This window comes from Rhyacophila brunnea, unplaced genomic scaffold (genome assembly GCF_057557595.1).
Source record: "Rhyacophila brunnea isolate RB1 unplaced genomic scaffold, BYU_Rbru_1.0 scaffold_13, whole genome shotgun sequence".
NCBI lineage: Eukaryota > Metazoa > Arthropoda > Insecta > Trichoptera > Rhyacophilidae > Rhyacophila > Rhyacophila brunnea.
In genome coordinates, this window is record NW_028232785.1 from 36,123,193 (window position 1) to 36,141,164 (window position 17,972).

General features: G+C 32.7%; 3 protein-coding genes across 3 annotated transcripts in view; all 3 read right to left on the reverse strand.

Annotated features, from left to right (window-relative positions):
• LOC147077406 (uncharacterized) overlaps positions 1-17,972 on the reverse strand; it is a 264,249-nt gene that overhangs the window by 79,515 nt on the left and 166,762 nt on the right. The window lies entirely within an intron of this gene.
• Positions 1-17,972, reverse strand: part of LOC147077410 (uncharacterized) — a 53,950-nt gene that overhangs the window by 1,178 nt on the left and 34,800 nt on the right. The window lies entirely within an intron of this gene.
• LOC147077411 (uncharacterized) lies at positions 974-6,467 on the reverse strand. Its single transcript, XM_085941683.1, has 2 exons — positions 5,786-6,467; positions 974-1,029 (listed from the first exon to the last, which is right to left on the reverse strand). Exons 1-2 carry the CDS (start codon positions 6,465-6,467, stop codon positions 974-976), a joined length of 738 nt encoding a protein of 245 aa, XP_085797809.1.

A 17,972-nucleotide genomic window follows, 5' to 3' on the forward strand; every position in this document is an offset into this window, starting at 1 on the left:
ATTCCTATATACGTAAAATCATTCTGGATTAATGAGAATGTATTTGGATTCTGTATATTATGTGGAATTGGTAATGGCATTACTTTATAGAGATTAAATTCTTGTGATTGTGTGAGTGGTATAGATATTATGTATACTATTCTTTCATTATAATAATAAGATGTAAGTGTTGCTATATCTAGTAAGATATGTATGTTGTCTAGTATGAGAGGTATTGGGAACTCTCTTCCCTGAGTTAAATGTCTAGTACTTGAGCTAAGTTCTTTGAAGAATTTCATAGGTGATATTAAAGAAGGGTGGACGATGTTATTTTTTCCAAATAGGATGGTATTTATTATGTCGTCTATTCTTTTTGTTAATTCATCTATGGCTCTTTGTAAGATATTAAGTTGTGTTATGAATAATACATTTATTTCTAATTTTACTGTTTCATTTCTTATTTCTTTCATAGTATATTCTATCTTTTCTAGGTTTCTATTCATTAATAACTCATCAATTTTGAATTTAATCATGCTGTCGTTAAACGTAGTGATTGCTGATTTTACTACTAGTGTTTGATCTAATAATAAAGTCGTTATATGTTCGTCGTCTTTAGTGACTCGGTCAATAGCGTTGTCGTAATAATTAGCATCATCTTCATCTAGTGTTCCAAACACGGTTTTGAATGCGCTACCTATTCCGTCAAACCAACCACGTTTAACTCTTCTTCCTTCTGTCAAATGAGCAATGGATTCGATTTTTGTTGATATTTGTGTTAAATCACTTTTTGCATTATGAAGCGCCATTCTACACTGGCTAGTGACACGTTGAGTAGATATTTTATTACAGTATTCATTTGTTCTTTCAAATATTTCATTTGTGATTGTATATTGAGGTATGATTTTTGATGTGTCTTGGAATGTAACCACATTCCAATAGTCGTTGTATATTTTTACATTTCCGATGTCGTCATAAAATAATCCACTTCCATTGTTTATGTTTTCGATTTGGATATTACCGAAGGTCGATTGAGAGATCTGTAAGATCCATCTGAAAATAAAATATATCATTAAGTCTTTGATCTTGATGATATCGTTTTATTTCTGTTAATAATTTTCTCTGTTAACTTTTAAATCTAGGTGTTTCAGTTGATCGATATCTCTTAATCTTAAATTTTGATAGATATCTCTGTCATCTCCCATCCTGAATCTAACAATATTTTGATTATCTTCTTCTTCTTCATAATCAATGTTATGATCTCTATCATATTCTTCGTTTTCGTGCCATATTTCTCTTCGAATATTTTGTTTTAATTGGTTTTTCCACCATTCATGTTCGGTATCCGGTTGAACTCTGAATATTCTTTCGAATTCTTCCCGGCAATATAATTCAACTTCGTTGAGTATACGAAAGTTTATATCGTATTCTTTGTCTAGAAAATGATATTTCTTACAGTATAGTTTTTTCAATTTTTCGTGTTGAATACACAGTTTCACACGTAATCTTGATTTTATGGCAACGTTTTCACAAATTTTATCATATACAAATGCGTCGCATTGTTTAATGTCTTTAAATGTGAAGTAATGCAGTGACTTGTTCCATTTCAGTTGGAGTTTATCCATCTGAAAACAAAATATTTACTATTAAGTTTCAATCCTGATGATAGTGTTTTATTTCATTTATGTGATATTTCACATATTTGTTGGTTTTTATTTTTAAAGTTATATTCACAGGTGAGTTAATCTCTGTGATCTCGAAGGGTCCTCTGAACGTTGGAGATAATGCTTTTCTCAATCTTAAATGGTTTTTCACAAGTACTAAGTCTCCTATTTTGTACTTGTGTCGTTTAGTTGCATCGCCATCGTATCTAGTCTTCGATTTTTCTTTTGCGTTTATTATATGTTCTCTAGCGATTTTATGCGTCTGGGAAAATCTATATTTTAAATTTGTTAAGTAATCATCGTAGGTAGGGGCTGCTGGATTATTCTGTAATAGATTATGAGGCATTACAGCTTTCTTTCCAAAGACTAATTCGTATGGTGTGAATTTAGTCGTAGTGTGGATGTTGGTATTATAGCTAATCATAGCTATAGGTACATATTGATCCCAGTCAGTTTGTTCCTTGTTGACGTAGTGTTTTAAATAATCTTTAAGCGTAGCGTGACTGCGTTCTAATCCTCCATTACTCATCGGGTGGTAAGGGGTAGACGTTTTATGTTTTGTATTCAATAATTTCGTCACTTGGGTGAAGAGTTGCGACATGAAGTTCTGTGCTTGATCCGTCAAAATTGTTTTTGGGATTCCGAAGCACGACACGAATATGATGAAGTTGTCTGCTATTTCCTTTGCAGTGGCACTCATAATAGGGTATGCTTGGCTGTATTTCGTAAGGTCGTCTTGAAGGGTTAGAATAAATTTGTTTCCTTTATTCGTTTCCGGAAGAGGTCCTACGATGTCAAGTGCTACTCTTTCAAATGGTTCTCTTGAGGTAGATGTGATCTCCATAGGTGCGGTGTTGTTTTGTCGATAGGTTTTATTTAATTGACATTCTTTGCAATTTTTAATATAGTCTTCTATCGCTTTCTTCATTCCTGTCCATGTATATTGATTCTTCATTCGATTATACATTCTATAGTGTTCTAAGTGTCCTGCTGTTGGTGAATCATGGTTTTCGATTAGCCTTTTCTGGATATCTTGAGGTTCCACTGTTATTATCGTATTTTTATATATGTTTATTGTTATGTTTGTATTATTAAACACGTATAAGATAATTTGTTTTATTTTATCATAATTAAACATGTCAAACGTATTTTCAAAGTCTGAAATTGATATAGTATTCACACTTTTTATTATCAGTAATTCTCTGAGGTTTTTCACTGATAAGAACACATCCTGGTATGACGCTTTGTCAAAATGATTTATTTTAATAAATATATGATAATACGTTCTTGTTTTTCCCGTTGTGGTTTTCGTATCGAATAATTCATAATTATTTAATTTAAATGTTTCAGCGTTATCGCTGTGGCTAAGTACATCCGTGCAATGTGGATTGGCATCATCCAAGTCCAATGCGGTTGGGTACGCGATATCGTTATCTTTTGTGTGAAGTAAGTACGTATTATATTCGTTGAAAACTACATTATATTTTTCTTCCTTGTGGAATTTTTCTAGGAAGTCTCGATAGGTATCGATGGTTAATAAATTGATTGGTAATCTTGATAGACAATCAGCATTTTGATTAATTATACCTGGTTTATAATGTATGTCATACGTATATTCTTCTAACTTGAGACGCCAACGGACCAGTTTTGATCCGGGGTCTTTCACATTAAATAGCCATGTTAAGGGTCTGTGATCTGTAATGATCGTAAATTGTCTGCCATAAATGTAGGGTCTGAATTGTTTCACTCCCCAAACGATTGCTAATAACTCTTTTTCCGTGGTATTGTAATTACCTTCACTACTGTTTAGGGTACGTGAAGCATAGCTTATTGGTAAATCTTTTCCTATTTCTCCTTGAGATAAGATTGCACCAATAGCATAATTTGAAGCATCCGTTGTTACGATAAAAGGTTTTTCAAAATTAGGGTATTGAAGTATAGGTGCTGAGGTTAATTGATTTTTCAGTTCATTGAATGAATTCTGTTGAAGGGTAGTCCAATTATATGGAATGTCCTTTTTGAGTAGTGATGTTAAGGGTTTAGATAGTTTTGCAAAGTTATTTACGAAGCGTCTATAATATCCTACCAATCCTAAGAATTGTTTTATTTCTTTTTGATTTTTTGGTTCTACAAATTGAGTGACTGCCTTGATCTTATCAGGATTAGGGCTGACACCTTGATCTGTGATCAAATGTCCGAGATATGCAACTTCTTTTCTTAAGAATTCGCATTTCTCAGGCTGTAGTTTAAGATTATATTCGCGTAATTTATCGAATATTTTTGTAGTTTTCATATTATGATCTTCTAAAGAATTTGCGTAAATAACAATGTCATCTAGATAAACGAAACAATCAATACCTTGTAATCCTGTTAATACCGTGTCCATGAGCCTCTGAAAGGTCGCCGGCGAGTTGGAAAGGCCAAACGGCATTCGGACGAACTCGTAATGTCCTGATGGGACTGAAAACGCGGTTTTTGGACCATCTTTTTCGCACATTTTTACTTGATGAAAACCTGATGCTAAATCTAGAGTTGTGAAATATTTACTTTGACCAAGTTGATCCAGTATATCACTTATATTAGGTAACGGGTAAGCATCACCTATTGTTATATCGTTTAATTTTCTATAGTCTATTACGATTCTCCATTTTTTATTTCCGGATGAATCTAATTTTTTGGGTACTACCCAAATAGGGGAACTATAAGGACTTTTAGAGGGTTTAATAATCTCTTGGTTTAACATTTTAGACATTTGTTTATTGACTTCTTCTTTATGTATCTCTGGGTACCTATATGTTTTTGTATGGATGGGATTATTATGTGTTGTAATAATCTCATGTTCTACGGCGTTAGTAGTGCTAAGGCAATCTCCTTCGATAAAGAATATATCGTTATAGTCATTACATAATGAGTTTAATGCTTTATTTTCCTCATAATTTAAATGTTGATTAGGTATAAGATTTTTTATCTTTCCAACGCGGTCTGTGGTTTTGCCGCAGCTATTTCTTATCTCTCCTATCCTGTTGACTGGTCGAATTTCGAACGATTTTAATTTTACTCTGAACTCGTGTATTTTTACAGTTTTTTCTCTCGTATTAATTATAGATATAATACATTTATTGTTACTATCTACTTTTGTTACTGAATTTATTACTTTTACACCTTTTCCTATATCGTAATCTAATATAAGACCTTCTTTTATTTCTGGGTTAGTAACATCAATTTTTAAGAATACCTTTGATCGAGGTCTAATGGTATATATAATAGTTTTAGTTTTAATTGGAATGTGTACACTATTGAACATACTTAATTGATTGGATTCGTAATTAATCCTACATACATTTTTTATTAAAAAGTCGTTTCCTAATATCCCGTCATATTCGAGATTTATATTCGAAACTACATGGAAACATTGTTTAATGTTTTTTGTATTAAATTTAAATTGTATGTCAAGTGTACCATCCGTCTCACATATAGAGTCACCTTGCTCTATTCCTTTGATCTGAATTTTTTCTGTTCCTAACTTGAGCAGTTTATAATCAGAAAATACACTCCTTTTTATTAAAGATATGGCTGCGCCAGTATCTATTAGAAAGTTACATTTTAATAATTTGTTTTCGTATTCTATTTCTAGGTTCACATAAGGTAATATTGTAAGTCGATCTTTGTCAAACTTAACTTGATGTATTGACGATTGAAAATCGGAGGAATTGGTTAAGTCCAGCGAATGGACCGGATTCAAAAATGAATCTGCCTTCTCCTTTGATTTTATTATTGCATCGTCTCTTTCAATTATTCCATCGTTGCGATGCACAAAGATGAATTTTTCAGGTTTAAATGATTAACTCGTTGGTTCGGTTTTACATTTTTCAAATATTTCTCTCTCTTTGACGGATCTTTTGCAAAGCAATTTTCGATCACGTGTCCTCTTTTCTTACAGAATGTACATATTTTTACATTATTTTGATTACCGAATTTATTATTTGGTTGAAAGGTATTAACTCTTTTATAGTTATTATGGTTACTGAAGTTACCTCTTTGTTGAAACGTGTCAACTTTTCTGAAATTATTATGGCTATTCTCTTGTCTATTTTTATTACGGTAACAAGTGACTGATGAATGTCCTGTTTTACCACACGTATTACATGTTGTTTTATTTTTAATCGTTAATTTATTGGCTTTTTCTATAAGGGATAACATTTTTTCTTCTCCTATAGCAATATTGAAAGCTTCGTTCAGTGTTTCTGGACATTTGCTTCTTAATTGATTAGTAAGTCTAGGGTCTAATCCTATTATGAATTGATGGATTGCGCTATCATCTGTAGTGGCAAATCTTCCGTGTAATTCTGTTTTATCTTTAGTAGTATGATTAATTGCTGTTTTTATTTCTTTCACACATGTTTCGATGCGTGATATGAATGCGGAGACAGTCTCGTTTGGAGTTTGTCTGCATTCTTGCAAATCTATATATAAATGAGTTTGATTTTTCGGTTCACCGAATTTCGATTTTAGATAGGTTTTTAACTGGTCGTAATTTTCAAAGATTTTTAGAGAGCATGCGTTTAAAGCCTCACCTCTTAAAAAGGATAAGATAAAAAATAGTAAGACTTGTGTCTGACTTTTCTTTATATGCGTATGCGCTCTTTCACAGTTTAATAAAAACGGCACTAGTAACTCACGACTACCATCGTAAGGGAATAAAAATCTCCTTGCTTCACTTATCGGCAAAATTAGATTTTGTACCTCGCTATCTGACTCACGTGTCTCATGTGATGCATGTGATTCGCGGTCGGAAGTAGAATCTGGATTAACGTTATTGTTAGCCATTTTTTTTTTTTAGCACAACAGTATAATTTTTGAGAATAATAATTTCAGAAATATATATATATTTTTTTTTTTGTAAGAAAAAGGGAGAGAGATCTAAGATAACTTAATATTATCTTAAATTATGGTCTATCACTTAGAGGCTAATAACATAAATAATAATCAGTACGAGCGTGTAAGTACTCACAGTATTATGATGAGCATTTCTCTCTGTTGGGTTTTTCTTCAGTTATCTTCGATTCAGGTGAGGTGATCAATCTCGTAGTAGCGAAGCGTTCTGTGAGGTCCCGTGAAGTTCTTGCAGATTGGTCTTTGGAAAGACGCGGTTCTCTAGGCGTTGAACAGCTCCTGAAGTTCTCTAGAAGTTTTTCAAATACTTTTCAGTGTATTCGGAAGTTCTATGATGTTTTTCTTTTTTCTTTCTTCTGGAGTTCTTCTGGACTGGTTACTGCCTTTGGAGAATTCGTCTGCGGATGTTTTCTTTAAACAAATCCCACTTCTGACACCAATGTTATGATCCTGCGTAGAGAGGGCAAAGAATCTGGTTGATTCAATATCGGATTACTCTGATGATGAGAAGTTATAACTATTGTTTATATAGTTATCTTGTTACTTTTCCTTTGTCTCCACGTAAGATTATAATATAAAAGATCTGTAAGTGTGAACACTTGCAGTATCTTGATAGGAAAACCGTCAGGTGATTTCCTTTTATTATTTAGATTTATTTGAGGAAGAGAAACGTTCAATATAAATACTTTGATTAAGTTAAAATAGATTTATTATATTAATCAATTACAAAATAACAGGTAAGTACATTTACAGTTCATACAGATATATTTAGTATGCTCTGGTAGATAAATGAAAGTGAATAGACAACAATGACTGCGTGCGCGGCCTTTATATAGTGCTCGTGACGTAGTTGTTGTGGTCTGCTTTTTATTACATTAATTAAATATTCATTTATTTATGATAAGGATTGCTATGCAATAACAACTCCTTATTAGGCATTTTGTGTAGGCGAATTCTATTTGTTAAATGTCATTTCCTTGACATGATTAGAATTTCGCGTGACATTTCCTTATATGAATAATGTTTACGATTTGCGTAAATTGCGTAGGCGAATTGCGTTGCTAACTAATGTTGATTTATTATCTTGTTTGTGGTCAGCTATTGCGTAGGCAGAATTGCATTATGTTGATTAGAAAAGGGTGTTGGCTGACCGCTATATAACAGTGTGATAAAGGAGTAGTTATACATATATAACATTACAATAAAAATGTCTTGATTGAAATTGATTATTTAACATGCTAATAGAAATGTCACATTTTTCGATTAATTCTGCAAATTCTAAATTTGAATTCTGATACGTCAAATGAAAACGTTCGCAAAAGAAAACAATTGACAATCATTAGTCTATTAGTTTGACAGATAAAAAGCAGTGACATGGTTTTGGATTATATTTTCGTAATAATTAGTGAGGAAAGGTGTATTTATTTCTAGTTAAAACTCAATAGTACGCCAATGTCCCTCTTACAGATTTGAATACTTTTGTGGAATATTAATTTAGATTTGTGAAATTTGGATTATATAGAAAGTATTAAGCGACATTATAATTAATTTTAGGTAGATAGAGAGCAAAAACGCGAAAATGTATGGTGACGGATATAAAACGCTATTTTAAAACGATATTATCTGTGATTGTGTCGAGTTTTATCAGATTGTGCCGGATTCAAATGAAAGTAGATTCGGGACTCCAAAAATTGAAGTGAATTCCTTTATTAATCAACAAAATGATATTTAAATAAATAATATGGTGCGTTTTCCAAAATCTCTTAGGATAATAATATATAGGAGATAATTTATACATCACAATCATTCGAATGTAAAGCAATTAATAATGAGAATAGGTATCTTAAATTGCGATTCACTGTACGTTAAATTAATCTCCCGCGAGTGCCTTTTAAGTCATGCAAGGTAAGATATGTAAAAAAAATAACGTTAATTTGTTCTATTGTTTATGTTTCGCCGAATGTGCGAAATTGACTATTACATGAAATGGGCAAAATTTTGGCTAGTTCATGTAATACTCAAGCCTGTTGCCTTATTTATGAATTAGGTAAATAATCTGCCGAGTACGTGAATTCCCCAGGGTATGGAATTCTTAAACTGTCAACATGACAGTAGAAAAAGTAAATTTAATACGGATGGTTTTATTACTTATAATTGGAAATAATATAATATTATTATTATTATATTAGGTTAGTTTAGTTTAGGTTAGGTCTTGTAATTCTGAATTCAACTGAATGTCCATTTTGAGGTTAGCTAACAAGTGTCGACAAACTATCGCAAACATACAATCGACCATTGCACGATTGATACCCGAGTACTAATCAAATCGCGAAAATACCTTTCGTTTATCATATTATAGTTCTAGATTTTTTTGCGCATAGTAAATGGATATGAACGTCATTGTAGTTATTGATTGGTATATTTTTATATTATAATCAATGACATTTAACATATATTATTTGGTCTGTTTGATTAGCTGCAAAAAACACCACCGGAGCGAGACCATCTATTTTGACCATAGATAATATACGTAAATTGTGACCAATTCATGAGCATTTGACACATTTAGTTTATAATTAACTATTTTTTTTATTCAAACGAATAATTCACAAGATTTAAGAATATATTATTCTGATTATTGAACATTATATACATTTTACATACAATATACATATACATACATACAATATACATATAACATTTAGTTTAGTTGCAAAAAACACCACCGTGTAGCGCTACTATCTAATTTGTCCAATGCATGAAATTACTTCCGAATTCACGCACTCGGCAGATATTTTTTCTAATTCATGAATTAGGCAACGGGCTTGCATTTTTCATGATTTAGGCAATTTGTGGTATCTGGCCACCGCAGAGTTCTTGACGAAGTGCATTCTGTACGTCCGTTTTTGCGCCACTTTTTCGAACACTGCTGGCAATGACATATTAAATGGACAACTCACTTCATAACCGGCGCGCACGAGAAATTGTGCATGGAAGTCATTCACAGATGTATAGGTAGATGTCACGTAACCATATGACGTATCCGTTTCCATTGTGCGATACAAGCTTCGAGAATTTATAGTAATATAACCTTTATAATTGTAATGGCGTATTAGTGTCATGACTCATTGCGTTAAAAACAGATTCTCGGTTACTTACGAATTCTCGGAGATTAAACGCAAATGAGCCTAGCGCATCACAGGCGACTGTCCAATGATTTATGTCATTCAATTGCATTGAATAAACATTCATCAATATCTTAAAATGGCATTTTATAAATAATAAATACATGAAAAGTGATATCCCATCTTTCTTGGAGTGTTTAGTAGATTTTTTTTACAATTTTTAACTAGGCACATTGGCATTTTGTAACACAATAATAACGGTAGAGTCGAAACCTGACAGTCAGAAATTTTGTATGGGCAGACCCAGCAGTGTCGCCAGACAGCTTGCAAGCAGAATGTTCATTTGAGCGTAGGATACCGATATTAAAATATGAATTTCGCCATCCGGCAGACCCGACACAAAGTGAGTGTCATTTTATTTTCTAGATGCTTCGTCCATATTAATGTCATTGACTGCTGGGCGTATATTACAAATAGCACTAACAATGTTGGTTTCCACGGCGTCAATTATGTATGGCTTATCAGCGTCACCTAGCCACTCAGGAAATATTCCATATTATTTGTCAAATCGCACGACTTTGGAAGCAAATTGACAGGTTCATATCATAAATAAACCTAATTCAATAAGTCGGTGCTTGTGGTCATAGGTATCCTGATACGTAGTTTTATCCTGTTGACACCACATCCTGTTCGGATCAATGCCATCCATATTTGCTACAGCAGCGATGTGCTAGTGCCTTATGACAGCGGCGGCTCCTCTAATACCATGCAAGTGCAACGCACTGCCTGCATTGTTAAAGACATCGATCAACTTTTCATTGTTATTCATACCGTGTATCACTCACTTCGCGAAGTAGAACATGTAGCAGTATTATGAACAATACTACGTTCATGGGCACAAAGCGATTGCGATCCAAATGGATTTTCAGTGTGCACCGGATTAGAATTTCATTGTATACTTGTTAAACCGTGGTCCAATGTTCCCGTGTTAGCGTTTTGTGTAGCATTTTTTTTCACACTTTATGATCGGCGCACGAAATTAGGACTCTAGAAACAAAAAACGCCAGTTTCTGTTTTATAACAATGTTGACGAGTTAATTTTTAACATTTTTACATTTAAGATTTAATGAATCGCCAATATTTTACGAAAATAAAAACCTGCCGCGTTTATTTTTGAACCACTCAAATTTATTCAAAATAATAAAAAAAAATCACCAGCGGTTATTTATTTGGCTAACGCGCTAAAGCGTTTTTCGCTCAGAGCGTAAGCCATAAACTGTGACATTTATATTTATTTATTGATATTATTAAATCATTCTTGCTGTTCAATTTTTTTTGAGAAATAGTATAAATAAACAAAGACATATTTAATTTACCTTCTGAGAAGTCGGTAAGAGAACACGGTAGCCTTCGGTGATTGACGTAATTATGAGAAGACGCTTTACGACCTTACGTGGCTAGGACACGTGCTCCGGATGCCGCCAAAAAGTGTAACACATCGTACTCTTATGGCACAGCCTCAAGGGTTCCGTCGCCATGGCCGGCCCTCACTCACCCTGCAGCGGTGCCACAAAAGCGACCTACGTGATGCAGGTCTGACATGGCGGGAGGCGCAAGAGTTGGCGATGGACCAAGGGAAGTGGCGCGAATTTGTGCTTGCCCTATGCTCCAATGCTGGGTTAAAGAAGAAGATCTTCTCTTTATAGAAGGTAAACCATTGCGCACTACCAGAAAATGCTATTCTGAAGACCACTGGCCGCCACTGCCTTATGATCTCCATTGACCGTAACGTGAGCTGCCGCATCTTTTTTAATATATAAGGTTCGATGATTCCACCAGCATATAAACCGCACAAGCTAGTGTATTATTTTTATGTAAAGAAATCTGTAGGATCTCTTCCAGATTGAACCCCATATGCGCCAATTTTGTTTATTAACAAACCCGTTTAGCCCAAAATAAGCGTCATCGCTTAGGTAAAACATTATTTATATATTAATTGAGTTAGCATTTATTTGGTGGAATTACATTTTAAAAGAAATAAAAATATAATTAATATTAAATAAATCTGTAGAATTTAATATTAATTATACTTTCATTTCTTTCATTATTTATATCTTTGAATCGCTGTTCGATCATTACTCTATTCATGATTTGCCGGCTTAAATACTGATCATAAGTGTCAAAAAGAATGCGCAGTATTACAGGTCGGTTTGAGGTTTAACCCTTTCGTATGTTCTATCTAAGCAAAAAATAAAACTCTTTTTCCATTGTGGAATCTTGAAAACAGAGAGGTAATGGTATTTCATGCGAATCGAGTTTAAATATCACGAAATCGGTGATTTAATGTAGTACATAATTATAATATTTTACCTGCCATAAAATACAAAATCTCGATCATCTTTTTTATCTTCAGCAAGTGTAGTTATGTGCAGTGGATAAAAATTCATCTCTCAAGTAAGATATTCTTTGTCCACTTCTCCTTGCATGTAGCGTGATTGCACCCCTCACCCTACTATACTTTAGTTTATACAATCAAAAATTTATGGAAAACCTCAAACAGCTATTCATTCATTAAATACTAATAATTAATGGGCGAAAGCGAGATGGCCCGCTAGAGCGGGCAAGCCAAACGTTATTAATTTAATTTACAAATTAATTATTGTGATATTTAATAATAATATTCCAAAATCACGAAATATTGAAATCAACCGTAGAAGTTTTCACTGGATATAGTTATTTTGAGTTTCGTTGTCTAATAGTCTTTCCCACACCCCACAATTCCTTCGCCAATATGAATTAGTATCGTGAAGTGAGTGTTCTATTAAATAATGTTGAATTTCGAAGTATGATATTAAAATATTGTTTATACTATTGATCGAAGTTGTTTGATGAGATTTGAATATTTTTTGTGACCTTTGTTTCGCCTTCAAGCTAGGCAGGTGACAGTCACCCAGATTCGACTGGCTCAGATATGTGATTTGGGGGTCATCTATGTGAGGATCTTGGAGTACATGGTGAAAACACTCGAAGATGGTGCTTCACTACAGTTATTTTAACGAATAAAACTCACGTTCAGTATAACGATATTTATTGTTAATGGCACTACTATTATTCCATGGTCAAGGTCACATATAATTTATATATTGTATAATATAGTTCCTAGAAAAACTGTAAATAAAATATATAGTTTATATTTATAATAATAGGAACTAATTCGTAGTATTAAAGTCCAAATTTATTTATATATATCTATTTATTTAATTTTTATTTACTTATAAAAGTCTTAATAATATAAAGTCGCTAATTAGAAATTTGGAGAACCGCACACGTTTTTAGGATGTACTCGCGGCCATCAGGTTTGACCAGAAAAAGAAGAGAAACGCTGCGCGGATTAAAGTTTTACCTCTCAAATAGTTACATCTTAAATAGGAGAAGTTAATCGTTTACATACATAATGATCCCTTAGCTCAGGGGTCGGCAAACTCTTGAACCAAAAGAGCCAAATATGAGTGGCACAACGGTTAAAAAAATTTCGAGAGCCATACGAATATTTTTATAAATATGATTTATTTAAATGAATTAATTACATAGTTGACATTATAAATATAATTTTTACAGAATATGAATTACATACATTTTTTACGCATTCCTAAAAACTAATGTGAACAATGACCTTCCTTGCATTTCTTTGGAGAGTGTGTATGTTTGGTATGTAACTTGTAGTTTTTAATTTCAGGCGCGACTCCAAAAATTTCTCATCGATTATATGGCTTCTCTAAATGCTATTTATATTTTTCATGTTTAAAAATGATTGTTCACATACATGTTATTATGCAAACTCGAATATGAGTTCGGAAAGCTATTCCATAATATGTATTAAAATCGTAGTATCTACTTTATGAAGATCTTTTAGAGCGCCCCATTGCATTGTTCTCTCTCCAAATCCTCAATTTTGGTGGCAAGACCTACAAATTTTGAGCTCCATAACTATTTGCTTAGTGGATTTACCAATAAAATTGTTTTTCAAAAGTGCTCGTATCAATATCAAATGGAGAAAAATTTGGCAAAGAGCCGCACGCCAATACCCAAAGAGCCACATGCGGCTCGCGAGCCGTAGTTTGCCTACCCCTGCCTTAGCCCATCGACTGGACTTGTAAGGATGTGCGTTTAAACTTTATTGTTATATCGTCCACTTTTGAGCTTTACAAACTATGATTTTTCATCTCTATTTATGTTCGGACATACTCGTCTAAAGGATAAATACAAAGTTATAAAAAATTAAGATTATCTTAGTCTATTAGTTAATATATTATTAAGTTCGCCTTAAATATCTATGTTTATATAAATCAACTATGGCATCACAAATAATTATTACGCAACGAATTTTTGATTAATTCTGTTTTAGCATTACGGTATTATCTCGCTCACTCGTATGGGGTTTATCTATATAAAATTGGCCACCTAGTGTGTTCTCTTTCCACTCACTGCACCTTATACTCTAAACAAAACGTGCGTGGAAAATTGGCCTGAGCGCTGGCTCTGTCTGACATACGGAGTTATATAGCAATTATAACAAGGAGAGCTTGCACTATATTATTAAATTTACGTAAATTTGCATAATAATAAAATATGCTGCTTTTTACACGATTCTATATAGCAACTACGTATTCTGATGCGTCATTTGATTATGATGTAATGGCAATTATATAATGATTATTAATTTAATCGATTCTATACATTGAGTAATGGCATATTAAATTTGCTCGGTGATCTTATATTAATAATACAATTAAACATTTAAAAACATATTAATTCGTTATGCATACCTGTAATACCTATAATTATATTTAATTAATCCTATATACTACATCTATAATACTTACGTATAATTTATTCGTGACTCTTTGCATCCACAGCTCATCCTGAGTAGTTGTTAAACCGGTCAGTATGAACTGCGGGACTTACACATTGGTTCTTACTTTTGGTTTTGTTATGTGTCGTTAACGTCTTTTTATTTAGCGACAGGAGTTATTATAAGTCTGAAATATGCAGTTATGTCGTCAAAATTTCACCTCCACGAACACCAACTGAAGGTCAGTGCTCTTGTGTTGGTGTCATAGGCTTATGCATACTCTCCAACGACACTCTTGCCATTTTACTCTCATTTCGTTATTTAATAATGTCTGCAGATGCTGTAAAGCAAAGTGAAAAAAAAATAACAAATGGAATATTATAACACATAACAATTGATAATATTGAATTTTTTTCTAGGTTTCTACCAAGGGATTTTTCACAAAGCATCACGATACAGGCGACAGTCAACAATCCTCAGATGGTGGAATCCAGGATAGAATGTTGCAGTATTCAGAAGTCACGATAGATGAGAAAGACATAAAAAAAGAAATCTTAGAACAAGATACGCCGAAGGAACTTCGACTTATTCTGAGGAGAGTAATCCATTTCTCACGTAATTTAATTTGCTGCATTTGTAGCGCAGTTTTTGGTAGCAGAAGTGCTCTAAAAACTCACAAAATTGTTCACATGGACGTGATTGATGATCAAAATCAAATCATAGTATTTTCTCAACACAGTAATAGTAAAGCAAATAAAAATACAAGTACATGTGAAAAACCCTTTAAATGCAATGTATGTTCATATATATGCTCGACATCTAGTTATCTTAAAACACATAAAATGACACATACGGGTGAAAAACCTTATAAATGCAATGTATGTTCAAATAGATGTTCGCGACTTGGTGATCTTAAGATACATAAAATTACACATACTGGTGAAAAACCTTACAAATGTGATGTATGTTCATATGGATTCTCACAACTTGGTAATCTAAAGAAACATAAAATGACACATACTGGTGAAAAACCATATCAATGCAACGCATGTTCATATAGATGCTCGACACTTAATGGTCTTAAGAGACATAAAATGACACATACTGGTGAAAAACCTTACAAATGTAATGTATGTTCATATGGATTCTCACAACTTGGTAATCTAAAGAAACATAAAATGACACATACTGGTGAAAAACCTTATAAATGCAGTGTATGTTCATATAGATGCGCGCGTCTTGCTGATCTTAAGAGACATAAAGAGACACATACTGGTGAAAAACCTTATAAATGCAATGTATGTTCATATGGATTCTCACAACTTGGTTATCTAAAGAAACATAAAATGACACATACTGGTGAAAAACCTTATCAATGCAATGAATGTTCATATAGATGCTCGCAACCTAATGATCTTAAGAAACATAAAATGACACATACTGGTGAAAAACCTTACAAATGTAATGTATGTTCATATGGATTCTCACAACTTGGTAATCTAAAGAAACATAAAATGACACATACTGGTGAAAAACCTTATCAATGCAATGCATGTTCATATAGATGCTCGCAACTTCATGATCTTAAGAGACATAAAATGACACATACTGGTGAAAAACCTTACAAATGTAATGTATGTTTATATAGATGCTCACAACTTGGTAGTCTAAAGAAACATAAAATGACACATACTGGTGAAAAACCTAATAAATGAAAAGTATTTTCATTTAGATGCTCGCGACTTGGTCATCTCAAAACACATTAAGTGACACTTGCGTACTGATAAAAAACCTTATGAATGCAATGTATGTATATATAGATGCTTTGTACTTGCTTATATCAAATGACACATACAGGTGAAAAATCTTATAAATGTAAAAGTATGTTCATATAGATGCTCGCAGCTTGGTGATCTTAAGAGACATAAAATTACACATACTGGTGAAAAACCTTATAAATGCAATGTATTTTCATATAGATGCTCCTCATCTAATAATCTTAAGACAGAAATTTATACATACTGGTGAAAACTTTATAAATGCTCTCTGTGCTCATATAAATGCTCGACATCTAGTTGTCTTAACGACCCATATGCGCAGCGTAGGTCAAAATGGAGCTTTTATGGTTTTTTCAGAGCACAACCCTAGACATTCCTTAAATTTTGTAGATATATTTATATAATTTTTTATCCTTTATATTTATTTTAAACATTTGATGACTGCATAAAGTAATTTTATTATATAAAATAGGATTCTTTTTAACCTCTCGCTCTAATGTTTTAAAATATAGTCATATTTCAGTGCATAAATGTGTAGTTGTGTTAAGATTTTTTACATTTATTAATATTTAAACGCATTTATAAAACCATCAGTATAATTTATGTCGATATTATTATTGTGAAATATTTACGATAAAAAAATATATTGATAATCTCAGTGATCCCAAATTTGACAAGAATTAGGCATTTTATTATTCAAAAAATGGGCAAGATTAGCACATTTGAAGATAATTCTAAAGATACTGATTATAAGCTATGTCTTTGACCATTCAAGTGTGATAAACATCGTATGAATAATGATTGCTTTATAATAATTATTGACCTAAGAAAGAGGTAGTATTTTTTTGAAATTCACCATTTCTATTGGCATTTCATAGTGGTTAAGCTACAACATACGGCCGTTGCTATCAATTGACAATCGATAAATGAAGTAGGGATTAAGATCATAGTAACGCGCGTGTTTGAACATGTACCGTTTTAAAAAAATATTTTTTTTTCGGTTAGGTACATGTTCAAACACTCGCGTAATTGTAAGAACATTAGAAAAATAATCAATCCTTTTATTTAAAACCAGTTAGACGCCACTGAAGTCCTGGCACGCGAGCAGCGTCCACCAATGCCAAGGATGTACAGGCACGCACTTGTTTCAGTGCCGAATTTTTTGAATGTAAGTAGGTACTATGTTTTAATTTTATCGTGTAATTTTAAAACAAACACATTCGCAAATGAATAGCAATTGACAGAAACTCGGAATGTTTGTGAATTTTATTATAAGTATGTATTGTAGTCATTGTCAACACAATGTTATGTTATTTTAATCAAACTTGTATTTTTTTACTTAAATAAATTAATAAAAGTATTTTTGCACTAATATTTTCTACATAAAACCTATGTTTTTCCAAGATTGAACGAACACGATATTAATAATAAATCTCTTAAAACACTATAAAGTACGCCAGGAGGCCAATCCCCGAATGAAGCATGGCCGAAGTGAGTAGTGGTGAGTAGTCATAACGGGATAGTGTGTTCTCTGACGCGTCCGCGGAAGTGTACTACCCCTTCCTGTGTCCAATAGTGCAACCTAATAATTGCCAAAAATCGGGTGTACCTACATATTATATGATCGCCTTATAGTTTGCATTATATTTTTATATTAATATGTAGAAAATAATATGTAGCAATC

Coding starts and splice junctions, on each gene's coding strand:
- LOC147077411 (XM_085941683.1), bottom strand. CDS start 6,467: ATGGCTAACAATAACGTTAATCCAGATTCTACTTCCGACCGCGAATCA. Junction 1,030..5,785: donor GATTAAAAATAAAACAACAT/GTAATACGTGTG, acceptor TTTTATTTTCAG/ATGGATCTTACAGATCTCTC.